This window comes from Poecilia reticulata, linkage group LG8 (genome assembly GCF_000633615.1).
Source record: "Poecilia reticulata strain Guanapo linkage group LG8, Guppy_female_1.0+MT, whole genome shotgun sequence".
NCBI classification, from domain to species: domain Eukaryota; kingdom Metazoa; phylum Chordata; class Actinopteri; order Cyprinodontiformes; family Poeciliidae; genus Poecilia; species Poecilia reticulata.
This window is the reverse complement of record NC_024338.1, coordinates 22546484-22565414: the sequence shown is the minus strand read 5'-3', so window position 1 is coordinate 22565414 and position 18931 is coordinate 22546484. Positions and strand designations below refer to the sequence as shown.

The 18931-nt window shown below is 40.3% G+C and overlaps 2 protein-coding genes across 2 annotated transcripts; both read left to right on the top strand.

Annotated features, from left to right (window-relative positions):
- Window positions 1-586: 586 nt before the first annotated feature.
- Window positions 587-6878, top strand: LOC103469280 (small ubiquitin like modifier 2). The gene is made up of 4 exons (XM_008416853.1): window positions 587-694; window positions 2296-2427; window positions 4337-4408; window positions 6167-6878. Exons 1-4 carry the CDS (start codon window positions 674-676, stop codon window positions 6227-6229), a joined length of 288 nt encoding a protein of 95 aa, XP_008415075.1. The 5' UTR covers window positions 587-673; the 3' UTR covers window positions 6230-6878.
- Window positions 6879-8492: 1614 nt separating this feature from the next.
- Window positions 8493-18598, top strand: jpt1 (Jupiter microtubule associated homolog 1). Its single transcript, XM_008416854.2, has 5 exons — window positions 8493-8718; window positions 10830-10972; window positions 14489-14637; window positions 15720-15750; window positions 18014-18598. The coding sequence occupies exons 1-5, from the start codon at window positions 8663-8665 to the stop codon at window positions 18157-18159; spliced, it is 525 nt and encodes a 174-aa protein (XP_008415076.1). The 5' UTR covers window positions 8493-8662; the 3' UTR covers window positions 18160-18598.
- Window positions 18599-18931: the final 333 nt, after the last annotated feature.

The following is an 18931-nucleotide window of genomic DNA, read 5'->3' as shown; positions in this document are numbered from 1 at the left end:
ATGCCTGATTTTTCCTATCGATCGTGTCCTCAGGGATGGTTATTTTTTATTTTTTTTATTCCGCAAAGCGGCAACGCAAATCATCGTGATACTAAAGTTCCAAAGAGTCTGTACCAACTTCAAGAAAGGACATACATAGCTTAATGTATGTTATTAATAAAAGAACACATTTGCGACAGATTGGACCTATAAGAGTGTTGCTCTAAGTTGATCATTCAGATCTTGTTTAGAAGGTGGAACAAAATGGCCATTAGAACACAGTGTGAAAACAAGAATAACGTCATGTAGCTAGTCCCTACACATTTATGACGCTGTCTAATGACTTGGACTGGGTACTACAGCACATATATGTGTCTAGCAGCGTGATGAAACGTATTTTGTGGCAAATCTGTGCATATAAACCGAGAAAGCAAAATTAAGCGGGGGAAAACATCGCTGTGCGCGTGCACGCGAAACAGAACCTCTGTAACGCGCATGAGGGACTCTCCCGCCCATGTCCATGACTGCGCTTTAAACCTCGTGACCACACCCTTAGCCACTAAACGCAGGGTAAGGTGAACGCGCACTGACACAAGGTCGCGCACGTCGGTCAGACTTATTTAAACGGGCACGAGTACGTGCGCGTACCCGTATTCTTTGTGTGGCAGCGTAGAGAAGCGCCAAAAGAGTGACCATGGCTGATGAAAAACCAAAGGTGAGTCTTTCTGCTGTTTTACCGAAAATTACAGCGTATTTTACCAGCGGTGTGATTTAAAACCTTAAAGAAAAACGCTACAGTTCGGCACTTTCTATTCTGGCTGTTTGGAAAGTTGCATCCTGAATTTGAACTATCAGCTATACCTACTTTGATAGACCGGAAGGTATGGGAGCGCGCATCATTCACGCGCGCATATCGTTTTTTTTTTTTCTGCTTGTTCACTCAGTGTGGACCAGACCAGCTGGTATCATCCTCAGTACGGCCAATGTTTGTGTTCCCGGTGGCTTGTAAATGCAAAGCAGTTTGTTTCTGCACTCAACAGAAAGGAAGGAATAATGATATGACATTAGATGATAGTACAACTGCTCCTGCATTTGTGAGTGGCATAGTCGACATGTACGGTTGTTTATAAACACTACAATATTACAAGTTGAGTTTATCAACACATTGTAATTTCGTTTTACATTCTGTTGTTACACAAACTTTATTTTACCATACAGCAAAATCTACAACTTGATTAATAAAAAACAGCAAAATAGATCTCTGTGGCCCAAATGCCTAATGATTTTACCTCTGTTTTTATAATTGTTTACAGCGCCTTGAAAAAGTATTCATGCCCATTTATATTGTTTTATGGAGTTGTCAGCAAACTGTTATCTTCAGAAGTCAGCAAATTTGTACAGTCTACCTTGGTGTTATTTATTCTCTSAGTTTTGCTCTGAGTATTGCTTCTCGGTAAAGCCTTAGGTTTGATAGAGAACAGTAGTGAATATTTATGAAGACTAGGGCTGAACAACATTAGGAAAATGTTAGTATATATGATATTATAACCCATATTTTCTTCGTTAAACTGTTTCTTTGTCCTCATCACAAGTGCCCCTCCATTCTCCCTAAGTTTTCTGATTTGATCTACATCAACTGCTGGCATAAATAATGGCTTAAGTCGACCCAGATTGCCAAATATATTATTGGAACTAATGCTTTAGATCTGAAATGTTATGATATATGCTACCAAAGCATCTAAGCAGTCTTGTGTAATTCCCATACTGAAAACACGAATATGGTAATAATTGCAATTTTATATATTGTGTAGCTTTAGAAAAGACCAGAAGACGTATAAGTCATTTTCGTATTAGGATTGTGGAGAAGTGCAAAGCAAGATTAGGTTTTAAAGCATAATCCCTAGTCCAACAAGACCAAACAGCTAAAACAGCTAAATCTCAGTTGAAAGTTGATGTAAACAGATGCTCTCCATCCATACTTATAGACCTTGAGCTATTTTGATTTAAAAATAAAAGCAAATATTTAGTCTCTGAAGTGTAACTCTGGGAAGTTCATACCCCAAAAGACTTGTAACTGCATCAAAAGACGGTTTTAAAACATTTAAACTCGGAAAGAGCTGAAAAAAATATACTGCTAGGCTTCTATTTAAAAACAAACATTTAAAACCTTGCATCATTAGCCTTCTCACTGCAAACCTGAGTGGGAGGTTAATGATGCACCTGCTCTGTCTTATTAAACCGTAATGCACAACTTTTACTAACAATGCCTCTTAATTCCTATGTCTCACCTCTTTTTTTGTCTGCCCTTTTACACAGGAGGGCGTCAAGACAGAAAACAACGAACACATAAACCTGAAGGTAGCTGGACAGGATGGATCTGTCGTCCAATTCAAGATCAAAAGACACACACCGCTCATCAAACTCATGAAGGCTTACTGTGAGAGACAGGTGGGCAAATAGCCTCTCGGATGCAACAAATTGTGCAGTTGCTTTTTTGTTACCAGCTATTCTCAACCAAAAACATGAAATCATACGACTGTTTACATTTTTACCCAGAGACTATTTACAGATCTTTCATATTACATACATGTATATTTAATACTGGGGATAATCATTTGCTAGCCACATCTAGAGATAGAATATCAAACTACTGGATGTCATTTAAGGTCAACATTAACAAAGATTCATAGAAGTATTGTGGTTTGTTGTGTCAGTGCTGAAACCTGTGAGGTGCTATTGATTTAATTAACTGCACCTGGACTTTTTCTGGTATATTAAAGGATTTGTCAATGGAGAAATGTTGGCACAGTAAAGTGATTATCGTCAGGTTATAAGTGTTGTGCAGGGTTTCACTGAAACCACATCTCTAAGTTAAAGGATAAACATAGGGACTTGTTTCTGTTTTAGAACACCACCACAAATATATGCACTTGCCAAACTTGTTTCAGAAACTAAATAGTTTAGCTATGATTTTTAACCTTTGCACAACACACAAGGCACTTATTCACCTTGAGGTAAAGGTTCTAATTTGAAATGTTAATTTTTGTCACAATAATCATGTTAAAATATATTCATAAAAACTGAGAATGAAGGTTTCCATTGACTTTAACTGACTTAAGTTAGAATAAGGAACCATTAAGATTTGAAGGCCATCTTATAGCAAAATACGGTCATATCTGATGCAGCTTACTTTGGCTCAAATACAGAAAATTAAAACCATAAAATTGACCCATATTTTTTATATAAATAGTAAACCATTAGTCTCATGCTTTATGTCTATCCTTGTGTAGACCTGAAAAGGTGCAATCCAACATTCATGCAATTTTGAGGTCAGGCACTGATGTTGGACAGAAAAAGCTTGGCTCACGTTCTCCACATAAATTTAATCCGAAGGTGTTCTGTTGAGGTGAAGCCAGAACTCTGTGGAGGCCAGTCAAGTTTCCTCCACACCAAACTTCCTCCTCTATATCTTCATGGACCTTTCTTTATCCACTGCATTTCACCCATGTTGGAAAAGGAAGGGGCCGTCCCCAGAGTGTACTCGCACAGTACGGTGCATGAAATTGTTCAAAATATATCAAAGTGGTGAAGAGTTAAGAGTTTCCTTGACTGCAAGTAAGGTGCCAAGTAAAAATGTAACCCTACAGCAGTTACATTTTTATCTGACCTGCTACCCAGTGAGTTGTCACACTCTAGAAAGTAACGGTGGTGTTCTAATCCAAACCTACCCACTGTTTGTTTTCATATCACTAATTAGAAGTTAGTAGTATTTGAGCCTAATGAATAAAGGAACTTGTTTCAGCTGCAGTTGTCATGCCTAAAACTTGACACAAACAATTCAAAGCATCAGCGGAGACGGTTAACATAAGGGGAAGGGAGTTGTCTTTGTTGTGAAAAAGTATAAACATTTTTGAATAAAAGACCATAAAGAGTCCTTTGTCACTGAACCAGGTTAACTATCTTAGATGTGTGCAAATGGGAATTTTTAACTGCTACCTCCCATTACTATTATGTTTCATAGAATTGTATTGTGCTTGGTGAGCTGATATAAATTGTTCTGCCCTGCAGAGCTTTGAATCGTTTTGCCTCCACAGACGGTGGAGGCAGTGTTTTCTATGGTTGTTACTGTGTAGCTGTGAAATCTTTGGGAATGTGGAGCCAAATCATGCAAACCCCACCCACATTTATTACATTGTTGTGTGTTTATTGTAGTAAAATATCTTTCTGCCCTTTAAAGGTCTTTGATTACTGTCTGCTTTTACACCAACTTAAGCTATTGTACGTATATAGGATGCAACTTAAGCAGGATCTGCTAATGAGGAAACTCAATGTGAACAAGTTTTTTATGCCTTCCCAGGGACTGTCGATGAGGCAAATCAGGTTCAGATTTGACGGACAGCCAATAAATGAGACAGACACACCATCACAGGTAAGTCTGAAGGACAACCAGAATAACTCAATTATCTGGAGCATTTATTAAATAAAGAAAGAACTGTATAGTGAGCAGAGTCTCGTTGCCCTGATATACAAGTCATCACACTTTGAAGAAGGAAAAAAAAAATCAACACTTTTCTGCTCTGGCATGTTGTGGGGAATAAAGACCAAATATTTCTTGCTACATTTCCTATTAAGAGTATATTATTGTGCTCTTTATTTCCATCGTAGGATTAAAGTAACCCAAACACACACACACAAAAAAACTAAACAATAAATAAATCTAATTGCTAGACATGTCTTTGGGTTGCAACCTGCCCTCCATTCTCTCTTTGCTCAGGTCATGGGGTTGACATGATGAGCCTTAACGCCTCAGGCAGTGGGAATGCACCAAACTCACTCTCAGTTGGTCTGTTATGTTGAATATGTCTCTGCAGACAGATGCCACTTACACTCAAGGCAGCTTGTGGTTGAGGTCGTCATAAATCATTATTGTATAGTTTTGCAAAGCGAGGCATGTCTGTCATTGCATGGTGTTGTCACAAATGGCCAATGCGGCTTGCTGGTTCAGTGGCCAGCATTGCTGTTTGATGTCTGCAGACCAAAGAATTGATGTTGTGTAGGGCAAAGGGTCACCCTGAGGCCACGCACTACATAAATGCAACCTTTTGACATTTGGCTTTTGCTCTCATGTCCTGTGCCTTAGCACGGTTTATACACAGTGCCTTTGAAGTCACTTGAAGCTTTTCACATCTTGTCACCATAATATTCCCAAACATCATATGTTCTGTTTAGATTTTGTGTGGTAAATCAACACAGACTGCAACACAGTTGTGAAGTAGAAGAAAAAGATTACCTCTTTTTTCACAATCTCTGCCCTGCAGCTGACTCCGCTTTACTTTGGTAACCTTCTACTGAGTCTAGTGCAACCAATGGTCTTCAAAGGCATTAAGAGTGTAATTTTATTTTTAGTATAGATCCAGCTATTTTGTGATGGTCTCAAAGGTTTGTTAGAAAAGATTGGAGAATAACCAGCATTGCGAAGACCAAGATCTGGGAGAGAGCTTAGAGAGAAAGCAGGGTTGGGTGATTAAACAATATCCCAGAGCACTATTTAATTCATCATCTGTAATTGAAAACAATATGACACAAGTGCAAATCTGGCTGCCCACTTAAATTTATAGGCTGAGCAAGGGGAGCACTAATTAAAGAAGCATAAAACAAACCTACAATAACCCTGGAGGAGTTAAAGAGAATAATCCACTACTTGTTCTTTTTATATATTTGTGCGAAAACGTTTTCAAGAATATGGGAACCAGGTTACAGCTCATGCATGAGAATATGTTGATGGGACACCTACTCATCACACAATCCACAAATCTGGCCTTAATGGAAGACTTTCATTGTGAAAAGAAAACCATAGAAGCTGACAAGAGCTGATGTGATGGAGCTAAAAATAAGACAATCATGGAAGAAAACCTGTTGGAGGCTCCAAAAAACTTTAGACTCAAGCGGAAGTTGACTTTCCAGCTAGAAAATGACTAATACAACCCAGAGCTACAATAGAATATTTTAGATCAAAACATCCTCATGTTATCACCTAGTCAGAGTCCAGACCCAAATCCAATTAAAAATCAGTGCTAAGACTTCTGCTTAGTGTTTACCAGTTGCATAAAATCCTAACAAAATAGAGGTTTTACGTCGCTGTAATGTGAAATTCATGTGACACACGTTTAAATGCTTTTCTTTGCAGTTGGAAATGGAAGATGAGGATACGATCGACGTGTTCCAACAACAGACGGGAGGTCTGATCTAACCAACCACAGCTGCCACCTTTTCGCTTCCGACATGACCGACTTCCCTGGCCCGTTCACACCCAGCGGCTGGCTCTTTGCAACTCGTCTAACAGTCTCAACTTAATTCTTGCAGAAGAGGTTTTAATTTCTCTGCTTCACAAAACTGCTGTAAAGAATTTCTATTCATGCCCCCCCTGTTACTGTTTTTTTGTCTTTGTACATAAATTACACCCTGAAAACATTGTCTTTTTTTTTTTATTTTACTTCATGCTGTATTGTGGTAAATTTGTCGGAGAATCCATCCCAGTTTGAAGGGTTTGTTCTGCATACACTCAGAAAGATATTCAGGGCAGGTAAAAATGAAAGTCATATGAGCTGATTAAATACTGTTGTGCTAGGCTTGGTAATTGTCTAGCAAATCTGTTCTTAAGATATTCAGTTTTGGGACCGGCTGTCACTTGGTGAGCAGTGCGCCCACTTTGGGAACAGGAATTGGTTGCTGTTTAACTCTATAATCAGATATTAAAAAAAATATTATATACTTTTTATATTGAACTGGATGTTAAGAATACTCATTTCACTTCACCACTTCAAACTTTGGGAAGGCTGAAGGGATGTTTCAGTTAAATATACATCTGTATTGTTTATTAAAATGCCTGTTAAAATAAAGTTATTGTCTTTTTTTTCTCCCCTCCCCCCCCTCCCCCCGAAGGTTTACTCATTTGAATACATTTTAAAATCTAAGAATGAAATTTCTTTCCGGAATTTAATTGATGTTTGTATTTACTCTGTTATTGCAGTGAATTGTATTATTTGCATAGCAGTTTAAAATCTTTATTTGAGTGGCTCCATGGTTTGTGTTACAAGTACCACTGGATCCTTCTATTGGTACTTTTGCATAAGTTATCGGCGAGGTAAATGCAAACAAAATTAACTGCATCACTAGTTCCAAGAAGAAAATGACCTTTGTTTAATCATAGGTGCAGTTTCAAGAGCTATTGTGGCCTCAAGTGGACCAAAGTGAAGCACAAACCAGAACAAGTGACTACTTGTCTGTTTATATTGGCATTTGAATTGGAAATTTATAATTTGTATTCTTATACACAGTAGAGCCATTCTTGGCTTGAATATTAATGAGTTAGTGAAAGATTCCATGAGCTACAAATCGTTGGAAGAGCAAACACACATTTCTCACTGAAGCTATCTACATTTTGAAGTCCAGACCCAAGTTGGACTTTGCTACTCAGACTTACAATTGTACAACTACATTTTATTGTTTTAAGAGTTTTAACTAAAGAAAACTAAACTTTGAAAATAATTCAATGAGTAGTGTAAGTTTTGAAGTTTTCCCACTAACTATGGCACCAAAATCCAGGATGACTGCCTTGCTCATAAACCTTAGTGATAGTTGTGGCAAAATAAGTTTTAGTTCCACTTACGACTATTTTAGCACACACAGGCCAGTATTAACTCATTTAGCTATGAAGTTGTCACAGTGATTTGAAGATACATTTTCCTGACATTACTGATTTTAGTTTGTGTTGCTCATAGTTATCTTGTGACTATTGAGGGTTGGAAAACTGGACATTTTCAAAACTAGAGACTTGTGGATATTAATAGAAATTAAAAGCAATTTATGGGATTAGACAGACTTGGAGTTAAATATATTTATGGTTGCCCTTAGAGTTATGGTTGAGGGAAATGCATATTTTAGTATATTCTTGATTAAAACAACTTCATGGAAGTACATTCAAATGTATCATATTCTGCAATGACATTGACATGGCACAGTGATTATTGTGGGGTCATAGGGGGGGCACACCCCCTATATGCATTGTGGGTTCTTTCATCACATCCACAGTTAATTTCAAGAACCCTGTTCTCTTTTGGGGCAAAATTTGGAGTCCAACCTAGATAATTTTTGACAATCCATTGAACTGCACAGATTTAAACTTTTCAAAATAAAGTTTTTCAAAGTTTCAAGTGGTCAGCTCAGCTTGAAAAACTGGTTTTATGCAGTATTTGCTTTGCAAATAATTACTAATGGTATAATTGCACACTCATACACTCTATTAAAGACAGCCCAAGTACCACCAACAGGCACTTGTACCAGAGTTTGAGAAACATGGATATAGAATATGGCCTCAGGGATGTGGGCTGCCTGGTCACTGACGCTTGCCACCATCAAGAGGTTTGACCGTTGCACCTCGTATCCAATGAGAGTGAAGTACTGCGCTTTCACATCCAATCAGAGCGCGTGATTTGACTGGTGGGCTGGTTCTAAACGCCTGGCACCGCAGAAGCAGCGGATCTGCTCTTCGTATGTTTTTTCAGTCTCGGGTGGAGTCTACATCCCGTCGCTTCTCTGCGGGCAACGAGGAGGATTTCTTTTTTTTTTTATTAGTTTGACTGCTGCTTATAACCCGCCAAGACATTGAAGCAGCTCCTCGAAGATGACGACGACCACCACGTTTCAAGGGTTAGACCCCGGTTCTAAAAGCAGTTCCAGGTAAAAAAAAAAAAGAAAAATAACATAAAACAAAAAAGGGGCAGTTGAATATCTTCCATGGAGGAACAAAAGGAGTGGGATGTGGGGAGAAACCGTTCGGCTAGCAGACGCCTCTTTTCTGGCTTCGTTTAAAGGCAACCCGCTAATGGTGGTGGTGAAGGATATAACTGGATTGAGCTAAACTGTCACATAGACTTGCTAATTGAGTTAATCTTACTGGGTCGCAGAAGCACCATACCCTTTAGCCACCATAAGTTAGTTTGGTTAGCCTGCTGTGTAGGCTTTGGGCACGAGAGCTGGACTAAAAAAAGAAAGAAAAGCGAGATTTTTTTTTTCTCTTTTTCGTTTGAAGAAGTGGACAAACCTTAATAAAATCTGTTTGTGTTTTGAAGTTTCAGCTAACAATTTCTCTAATTCCTAAATTTGTTGCTCTTTGAAACTAAAGTGTTTTTTGCTTTCTGTATTTTCCCCCACATTCTTAATAGTGTATTTTGACTGCTAAAGTCGGAGCATGTGACTGACTAGACTTTTTGTCTGCATACCTCTGTCTTTGATGTGATCTAAGTGAAAGAAAATAAATTTATTCTTGATAGTTATTTTTTTAAAATCTTTGTTTATGAATGTGTGCTTTTTTGTGGAAAAAAAGTTACGTTTTTCTTTTAGAAAAGAAACACATCATTCTTAAAGCATGCAGTCATTCCTTTCCTGTAAGTGATGCATGTCTGGATGCATTCCTCCCCCTTTGCAGTAAAAAGAGTTGCTACCTTTCTTTACTTTTCTATGGCTCCAGGGTACATATATTTGTCTATTTATCTTAATTTTGTCAATATTGTTTGGGCGTATACTTGTCTGGGGTGGGCTCTGAGACTGCAAGCTGCTTTTGAGTGATGCAGGGACTTGGGTGGGGGCTAACTAAGCCTGTAAATCTTACCTTAGCTCTTTGCTTTTGGTCTCTAAAGCCCTTTTTTTTTTTACACAATCTGCTGGTCATTTCTGTGGCTGTGTGTCCAAATAAAGATCCACAGGGCAGTGAGTTTAACAAAGAGGAGAGATCTAATCTTTGTAGGCCATCAAAGACCCTCCTACCCCTACCTTATCAGACATACCATCTTTAGCTGTGGAGTTCCTGCATTTGCTCACAAAATTGCCCTCTTGCTCCCAAGCAGTTGATTATTTTATTGATATTATTTGCAGTTTGGGTCTAGGGTGGGGTCATCTGCCATGCTGCTAACAGCTTTCCCCCTCTCTCATCACAATCCATGTGGAAACCATGAGCTCATCCTCTTTTGGCCTGGAGGTGAAGTCTGGTTTAGGCATTATTGTCGCAGTCCTGTGTGTGTGTGAGGGACAGGGAAAAAAAGGGGGGAAAAAAAATTTCAGCGAGGAGCTGCGCAGCCATGACTCTAGTTGATTTCCTTTGTATGGTTTGAGGAGGTGAGGTGTTTGTTGGGCTCCCATCTGCCTGCTTGGCCTTTTGGACAGCTGCTCTGTGTGTCAGCTGGTGGCTTCAGGGACTTTGAGAGGAGAGTTTGCTGAAAGAAAAAAAAAAAAAAAAAAGAGGGAGGGGTCCGACATGGGCTGTGCAAGCAGATTGGTATCTGTCATCCACCCCAACTGTCACGCTAAACTTTGAAGGCCTCTCTGAAAAGGGACCTTTGCTTTTTCTCATGTGTCGATCTCATAGATTACCGATAATTCCTCAACCTTCAATTTATTGCCTCTTGTTGTTGGGTTTTGAGCCAACTGGAAACACAAAATTTGAGTAAATCTCTTATTAATAACGACGAGCTCCTACACATTTTGTGTCGGTGCAAAGAAATCCATACTAAGATGCGGCTGCAGCTAGCTTGCTAAGTCTGCGATTAGAGGCAAGCGGAGTCAGCTGCAGGGCAGAGATTGTGACTGACTGACTGAGCGGCTGACAGCCGCGGCTTAAACTCATTGGTTGCTCTCTGTGTTTGGTATTTTTATGAAAGGGTATGGGGGGGAGTCTGGGCATCCTCATGCTTTATTTGTTTATTGAGTCATTGATTTTTGCACAGCTGGTTTTTGTTTGAGATGTTACGGCCTCCCGTCAAGACTATTATTACAGTCTGTTTTTAATTCCCAAGGGTACTACGGCCGCCTGGTGGGGAGTCCAACTTCTCTCTTGGCACAGATGAAAACTCAAGCCCCCAACGCAAGAACAAGATGGCCTCTAGCATCTTTGCAGAACCCGATGACCCCCATGCTCATCGAAGGAACAATCCACCAAGTAAGTTGATCGACTATCGCTGTGGTTTTGCATGCATCTTAAACAAAGATGTGGGAGCAAATGCAGTGCCTTATAAAAGTGTTCATAGCCCTTGAAATTAATATTTTTTTGTCAGATTATAACCACAAACTACAATGGACTTGGCACGATAGAACAACACAAAGAAGTGCATTACTGTGAAGTGGAAGCAACTGGCACCAAAGTGTATACACAAATAAAATATGAAGAGTGTGTTGTGTATGTTTTCAGACACTTTGAGTCATTTTTTTTTTAGTAGAACGACCAACAGCTGCAGATAAATATTTGGTAAGTCTTTACTGGCTTTACATGTAGAGACTCAAATATTTACACATTCTTCTTAGCAAAACAAACTTGGAGAGATTAGATGAACAGAGTTTGTGAATATCAATTAAGTCTAGACTTCAACGTTTTGACTCATTTCATTATGAATCGTTTTCCTGCTGGAAGGTAAACCTGAAGTCGCTTGTTGCCTTGAACATATTACCCCATAACTCCAACTGTCTTCTCCTCTATTTTTGACTTGCTTCCCTGTACCTGCTGAAGAAAAGCATCCCCACAGCAAGATCTCCCCACCACCATGTTTCACTGTAGTAATGATGTGTTCAGGACGATCTGTCGTGTTAGTTTTACCACTTCAACATTTTGCATGTTGGTGAAAACGGTCAGTTTTGGTCTCTTACACGGCTTGTGGCAAGTTTGAAACAGATCTTCTTATGTCTCTTTTCTCTTGCCACTCTTAAATAAAGGCAACATTTGTGAAATATAGGACTAATGGCTCTCGTGTCTATTGGTTCTTTCACTTGAGCTATGGACCTCTGCAGCTCCACCACAGTTACCATGCTTCTCTTGGTTATTCGTCTAAATATTTGCACTCGTAGCCTGGGATGTTGGCTTAAGTACATAATCTTGTGTAACTTTGTTTGTTCCATGTTTTCTGTGTGTGTGTGGCGATTGATTGAACAGTTCTTTGAGACGTTCAAAGATCAGCTGCTATAACCTAACTCTGCTATAAGCGTCTCTACAGCTTTCTCCCTGACCTGTAAGCTGTGCTCTTCAGTTTCTATGAAGCTGTTTGTTGACTGTTCTCTAGCAAACCTCTAAGACTGTTAAACAAATCATACAGAGATTGAACGGCGGACAGTTCAAGTCTGTCTGTTATTAATCTAGTGACTTCTAAAAGTTGCCAGACTTAATTTTAGGGCAGCAGAGTAAAATGATCTGAATATTAATGTACCAGATTTTTATTTAGTAAAAAAAAATATATATATATAGGTATTATTTCCCTTCCTTTTTCTTGTTGTACACTTCTTTGTGTTGGTCTATTCCATAAAACCCGAGTAAAATGCATCAAGTTTTGGCTGCAATGTGACAGAAAAATAAGAAAAAAAAAGTCCAGGGGAATATATAGTTTTGCTGGGTACTGTAAGACGCAGACTGAAGGCTCATTTTGCTCATCAGAGGGAGTTTCCCACATTTGTTGCAGCCAAAGGGCCCTGGAGTGCTGGCACCAGGGTAATTTGAAGCTAGGCTTTGTTAAATAAAGGCTGTAGATCAGAGCCAGCAGTGGAAAGACAGGAAAACTGTATCACTTGGTGAAAAGCATGGCCTTCCACATGGAGAGGGGAAGTGAATGCAGCAGAGGATAATAAGGCAGCAAAGGGCTGCGCTCAAGGTCACTGCAAACTTTCAGCCACGGAGGCTTAAATGTGATCTGACGTTTATGCCTTCGAGAGTGGTTTGAAAGCCTGGAAAGTTTCCGTCATTATTCACTGTTCAGCATGTGATGGGTTTCCCTTGCCTTTTGCCAGATGATAGTTGTTTTGAGAGAGAGAAAATTTCAGTCTTGACAAAAGTGAAATGTCCAGAATTTTCCGTGCACAAACAAGAATCTGACCTAAAATCGCTCCTTTTCGTCTTAGACAGCTTGCAGCTGATTACTGTAAAGCCTTTTCCTGCCTGCATTGTTTCACTTGGGGCCGTGTCAAGTTTAGAGGAGCTCCTCAGACTTGCCCCACTTTAGCGCACACAACTGGAAGAAGGAGAGGAGGAGGAGGATGTTGATTTTATTCGGGGGTTATGGTAACTTATTGCTCGGTTTACAAGCACCGTTCTCAGTCTGCGAGGCTTCTGTGTGAACACTCGTTTATCTGGCGTGCAGCGCTGTGCGGATTCCATGGTAAATAATCAAATGTGCGTTTTATAAGGCCTGGATATGTCTCAGCCATCTGGAGCCATGTTACAGCCAGTCAGGAAGAAGCTGCAGAAGTGCTCCAATCTTTTCCAACCAACAACAACGGGGGGAGGAGAAAAAAAAAAGAAAGCCATCCAGTTTGTTTTTAAAATACTCCAAGAAACTTTCTATTGGTTTATTGATTAAATGCAAGTTTTAGAGCAGGAGTGTCGCTTATCCCAGCACTTATAATTGGTAATTAATTTCCCATAACTTCCTGAGTCTTTTAAATTGATTGACGATGAAGGGAAAGAAGGAAGAGGAAGTCATTTTATGAGAGTTGCAATACGTTTGACGGTTCACTTCTACCTAAGTGACTCTTTGTGTTCGGCACGGTAATGGTTAGTATTTCAGCGTTTTATAACTCCAGAGCCGGTTGGTATGTTTAAGAGCCCTCAGCTTCTGCCCACATGACGAGCGCACTCTTAATAAGAGAGGAAGCAAAGACGGGCAGCAACCACACAATTGCTTTTCCTGTCTCCCTGCTTTCATGCGTTTATGCCTCGGACCCATGAGATCCATAAAGTTAAGTAGGATGCTCTGTTTCGTATGATCCATCAATCTCTTCAGTTTAATCCTCTCATGCTTCACGTTTGTTGCCTAACGGGCAGTAAACTGATCGGGCTCAGAAATATTGAGTTCTGAACGAGCCCCTTGTCGGGGTATATACTCTTTGTGATGATGCACTTTACTCCATTAACAACAACAGCAGCGGCCTCTCGTCTGGCTCTCTGGCAGCCGACGTTTTCCCGGCATCACAAAGACAGCTTGTCCCCTCCCCGGCCCTCTGGATGATAGTGGTGGCCTTATGTGGCCTCGGGTAGCACCGCCTGTTGCTCCACGTCAACACGGGGGTTTTAACGCCCTCCTCTGCAGGCACCACATGAGGTTATGTGGGTCTTGGCGCTCGCGTTGTCTGTCTGGACGCCTTCCACTCCGTTTCAGATTTGGTGATGTTTCCTTGTTGGTTCCCAGCGATTTCCAGCGTGAGGTATTTCAGTCAGACGCTCTTGTAAAGCTGATGTTTTTTTCCCCCGTCAAAGCTGAGTTGATGAGACTTGCTGAGGGACGTGTAGCCTCGTGAGCTGGACATGTCTAGTCCTGGTTTGGCTTTGTTGCTAATTGGATTAGTCGCATATGGTATGAATCTGCTGCTTTAAAGCCGTATTCGTGTTTCCTGTCTAGCTTCAACAGAAGCGCTAATCTGAACGTTTCCCACACAGTTTTAAGTCGTTTTTTTTTTTCCCCCTTTTTTCAACATCCAGCTGGGGCTCCCACAGGAACTCTGTGCGGGGAGCCCTCGGCCCCCCTCAGGAGGGTCCAGCAGCCTCTCCTCTTCCCCAAGAACCCCCAGCCGGAGCTGACCACCATCCACAACTCCGGAGCCGCCATGATCTGGAACCAGAGACGAGAGGTACCCGTCATTTACAGCGATTATTCTCTGTTTCCACAACAGAACGGGAGCCTATTTGGGCCCCGGGATCACAGATGAAAATGTATTTCAGTGGAAAATGTAGTCGGAACGGGTGGCTTAATTCGTCTATTTGAAACTAATCCACGTTTTCAGATAAATATACGCTGACATTTGTAATCCCAGCAGAGGTTTGGTTTTTCACACAGAGTCCTCGCTGTCAGACATGGAAAGAATTTCTTAATAGAGCAGTCTGAGTGAAGACTGAGACAAAATCCCTCCAAGAAAATAAAATAAAAGGGTAGCAAAATCCAGAACGTCTTGCAAAAGTATTCATGTTTCTAGAAATGTTTTCACACTTGTTTTATTTAAAAATGAAAATGCACATTAGTCGGTCATGTAAATATGCCAAACTTAACCCATTGTGTTCAAAGACTTTTTTTTATCATGATATAACAAGCTTGAATGTTTTTTGCATGATAAACCAGGAGAAAGAAGAGCTTGATTGTGAAGTGGAAGAAAAAGGATACATGGTTTTCATTGTTTGTTGTATTGTGGCTTCCTGAGTTGTTACTTTTACTACAGCAGCAATGAACTCTGTTAATGTTTTGAGATTTGTCCTCCATGCTAGTTTGCAGCCTCTGCATCTTATTACAGTCATTCGTAGCATCAACATTTGACAAAATTACTGGTTGATTTGCTTCAAGCCAGATGGAAACATGCCTAAGCGTCTCATAAAAGTTGGACAGAAACATAACTATAGAGACATACAACCATGCAATCACACACTCATACCTAGGGACAGTTTAGAGAGACTTAGGGAAGTAGGAGGAGCACCAGGCAACATGCAGAAAGCGTCTGGGCCGGGATTCAAATGCTACCAACTGCTCCACTGTTTAGCTATATCATAATTATAATATAATTAAATCATTTCAAAATAAGCTAGGAGCAAACACCACGACACAATCAGTTCACAAGCCATCACCTTCCAGTTGATATTGGCTTTAAAAAAACAAAACAAAGCATATTGTCATGTATTAATGACCAGTCTGATACTATTGTCCCTTCTTTTTCTGGCATTTTAGGGTGAGAACGGCCAGGAACAAGTAAACGATGGTAAGTTCGCTGACTTCCTCAGCTGTTTTTACAAAACAAAATCCTTTAAGTGTCTGTCACAGGATGGCTGTGACTAAACAGCAGGGCATGACTTGGATTACTCAGTGAAAGGCTCCATGGTGTACGAAAACACACCAGGTAATTCTACTCTTCCTGCCCCTTCAATATCAGCTTGTGGCGAGTTGTCTTGTCTTTATTAGGGGGGAAAAAAACGGGATTCAACTTCTCCCTTTCTGAGTCAACAACACATGATTTCTTTGATGTGGTTTGTTCCTGTCATGATGGCACGGAGTCAAGCAGCTGTTCTTTGATGGCAGGCTTTACTTAGCATGAAAAGCTTTTTATTAATCACCAGGTGCAAGGTTTGAACTGAGTGGCTGGCTCCTCCCGATAACAACAGGGGTCTGCAGCCCGGTTTGAATGAAAATATTGAAACTAAAGCTACCTTTGTTGCCTTTATGTGAAGTATTTCCTCTGCGTTTATGTTGGCAGCAAATTTCAGGTTATGAACACAATCCAACTCCCGTGTTGTTGGTTTTAACCGTGTGCTAGCAGGAAGCGATGACTCAGAGCAGACAAGTCAGACACTTTTAGAAAGGTCAAATATCAGAACATCTGCGCCCTCACTCACCGTGCAGTGCAGTCCCACTGTCTGTGGCAGAAGGCCCGATAACTTAGAACGAATACAGTTGTCACAGCTGCTTCTATTGCCTTTCCCCTGTCAGGCCTCGAGTCTGTTCTGCTTTTCAGAACGATAAAAGTGATGACAAACGGTGTTTACTAGGCATGGACTGTTATAAGAGTCTCATGGTTTGATAACGTAAATAGGAATTTCACATGTACTTGCTCAGAAATGCAGAACAGAAACTAATTGCTTTTAGTTTAATTAGAAAAGCAACCATAACCATAGTAGTGCATAAATTAAAGATGGATTCAGCACAATAATGTCGTCTATACCAGAAATCTGATTTGTTTAATAGATTTAAGGAAATAATTGGGAGTAAATACCTGCTAAATTTAGTAGTAAATGAATTAAACATTTTTATTGTGCACGGGATTATACAGTTTTAATTGATATTGATAAGTCAAGCGGTCTGTTGCTTAAGACAGGCCGCTAATGTAGCTTCAGATTAGCATTACATTGACACGCTTTTCCACTTTCCACACTGGTAGTCTTTAAAAACTGGAAATATTTCCAACAATTTAGTTGGAAAATTTTTTGTTCATTTGTTTTGTAAACAAGAGAATATTAACGTTAGCCTTCTTTCAGCTAGCTTACCAGCAGAGTGCAGCAACTGGGCGGAGAGAGGCTCTCCAGCCTGTCAGCTATTCTCTGGTGTCTTTGTTCATCCCCTTGACATTTTATCCTTCCACTCAACTTTTTATGATAATTAGAGAATACAGTCTCTAATTATTCAACTACTTTAGAAGTGACCATATACTGGTCAGTCTAAATCATTTTTTAGACTGTGAATAACTCCAGACTATAATTGTATCGACCATAACGCAGCATTTCTATATCAACCTAAATGCCATTCAAATTGAATAAAACATGCGTAAAATATGTCAAGAATCTACAGAATAAGCTTCACTTTTAGAATTAAATTGCTGCAATCCGTCAACTTTTGGATAATATTCTAATTTAGGAAGGTGTGTCTCTACTTTTACACCATGCTTGGTGTGGAAAAGCAGCAGCACTTCAGATAAAAAAAGGAACTCAAGGCCTCAGCATGGTTTGCATGAACGCTTAGGCAAAGCTGCTCACAYACAAACACTCTTATTCATGCTTATTTCTGGGTCAGCTCTGTTGTTGACCAACCAGCTGGCCTCTGGAGTCACACTCTAAACGAAAATAAGTTTGATTTCTCGCAAATAACTAAACCTATTGTTTTGTGTTTTTGATTGAATTATTCAGTTTCAGATACAGTAAATCAACCATCAATGCTCTTTTTGTTTTTCACAAATTTTCTGTCTTTTGCTCTTTGAACATTTAATGTGCACAGAGGGCCGTAAACTGACCCTAAAGGTCAACTTCTGGTTAGTCAGCACTGATCTACTCGTATCAGCCGCCCATTACAAAACCAGTACATCCTTCTGCCACAACACGGCAGCAGTGGTAGACCAGCTGTGGTTTCGAATGAATGTCTGGAGCACATCTTCAGCCGCTGCTCTAAATTATATCTTCTGTAATCCAATTAGCAGTCTGGTCAGATTCGGTTAAACTTTAGCCCCCTGTGGTTTCTTATTGTTGCCGTATCTGCAGAGAGCCCTGAAGATGTGGAGGGGGAGCTGGAGGAGCCCGATCAGAAGGAGACGTCACAGGCCCCCGCCCCGTCGGGAGGCGCCAACGCTGCCGCGGGCGGCCGGAGAAACCCTCCCGGTGGCAAATCCAGCCTCATCCTGGGTTGAGACGACTCTTTTTCTTTTTTTTTTTATATATATTTTTGTTTTCATTCAATCACTTTTTTTTATTTTTTGAAGATAAAAACACCCCCTGCCACCGTCTTCCTCCTCATCAACATGTCACCGTCTCTTCTTGTCCTCCTCCCTCCCGTGCCGTCACGTCCATGGACTCTCGTGTCCTCTCACTCCACCCTCAAACCTTTTGTTTGATCCTTTTTTTTCTATTGAAAGAAGAAAACTGTTGACAAAAGCACTTTATGTATCTCCCACACCCCTCCCATCTCAGCCCATCCTGTAGAGCATCGCGCCTGCTGGGAAAGGCATGACATGATTTTAGCTTGTCCCTCATTCCTTCCTCCGTTGTAAATGGTAAAACAAAAAAAATAACTAAAAAAGATTTGATGTGTGGATTTCTAAATACAATAAAGATTCATATGAAATTGCATTTGCTGGATTTCCTTCTTTCTAACTTGGTATGAAAGGAAAACTTAAAGAACTGTTTCCAGACTAAATGTTGTTGCTGACCATCAAGTCGAGACGTGCTGCATGCAAGACGACTGTTAATTCTCTCCTCTTCAGTTTCCATCTGCATAAATGTCCAGAAGCAAAGAGCCTCTTAATATTTATGTGTGCTGAAATGAAGCCTTGTGGCGGCAGCTGTGGAGAGAGAAGACAGGCTCCAGACTGGAAATCTGCCCAGCTGAAGTAACAAGGATGACTGCTGCAGTGACCTGTGTCAGAATGAGGAAAATAAATATTTTTATGACTTCACAAGCTG

Bases quoted from the DNA above. Each gene is read 5' to 3' on its own strand.
- jpt1 (XM_008416854.2), top strand. From the start codon at position 8,663: ATGACGACGACCACCACGTTTCAAGGGTTAGACCCCGGTTCTAAAAGC. The intron at 10,973-14,488 runs GTAAGTTGATCG...TTCAACATCCAG, and splicing joins TCGAAGGAACAATCCACCAA to CTGGGGCTCCCACAGGAACT. The intron at 14,638-15,719 runs GTACCCGTCATT...CTGGCATTTTAG, and splicing joins TCTGGAACCAGAGACGAGAG to GGTGAGAACGGCCAGGAACA.
- LOC103469280 (XM_008416853.1), top strand. From the start codon at position 674: ATGGCTGATGAAAAACCAAAG. The intron at 695-2,295 runs GTGAGTCTTTCT...CCTTTTACACAG, and splicing joins TGGCTGATGAAAAACCAAAG to GAGGGCGTCAAGACAGAAAA. The intron at 4,409-6,166 runs GTAAGTCTGAAG...TTTTCTTTGCAG, and splicing joins AGACAGACACACCATCACAG to TTGGAAATGGAAGATGAGGA.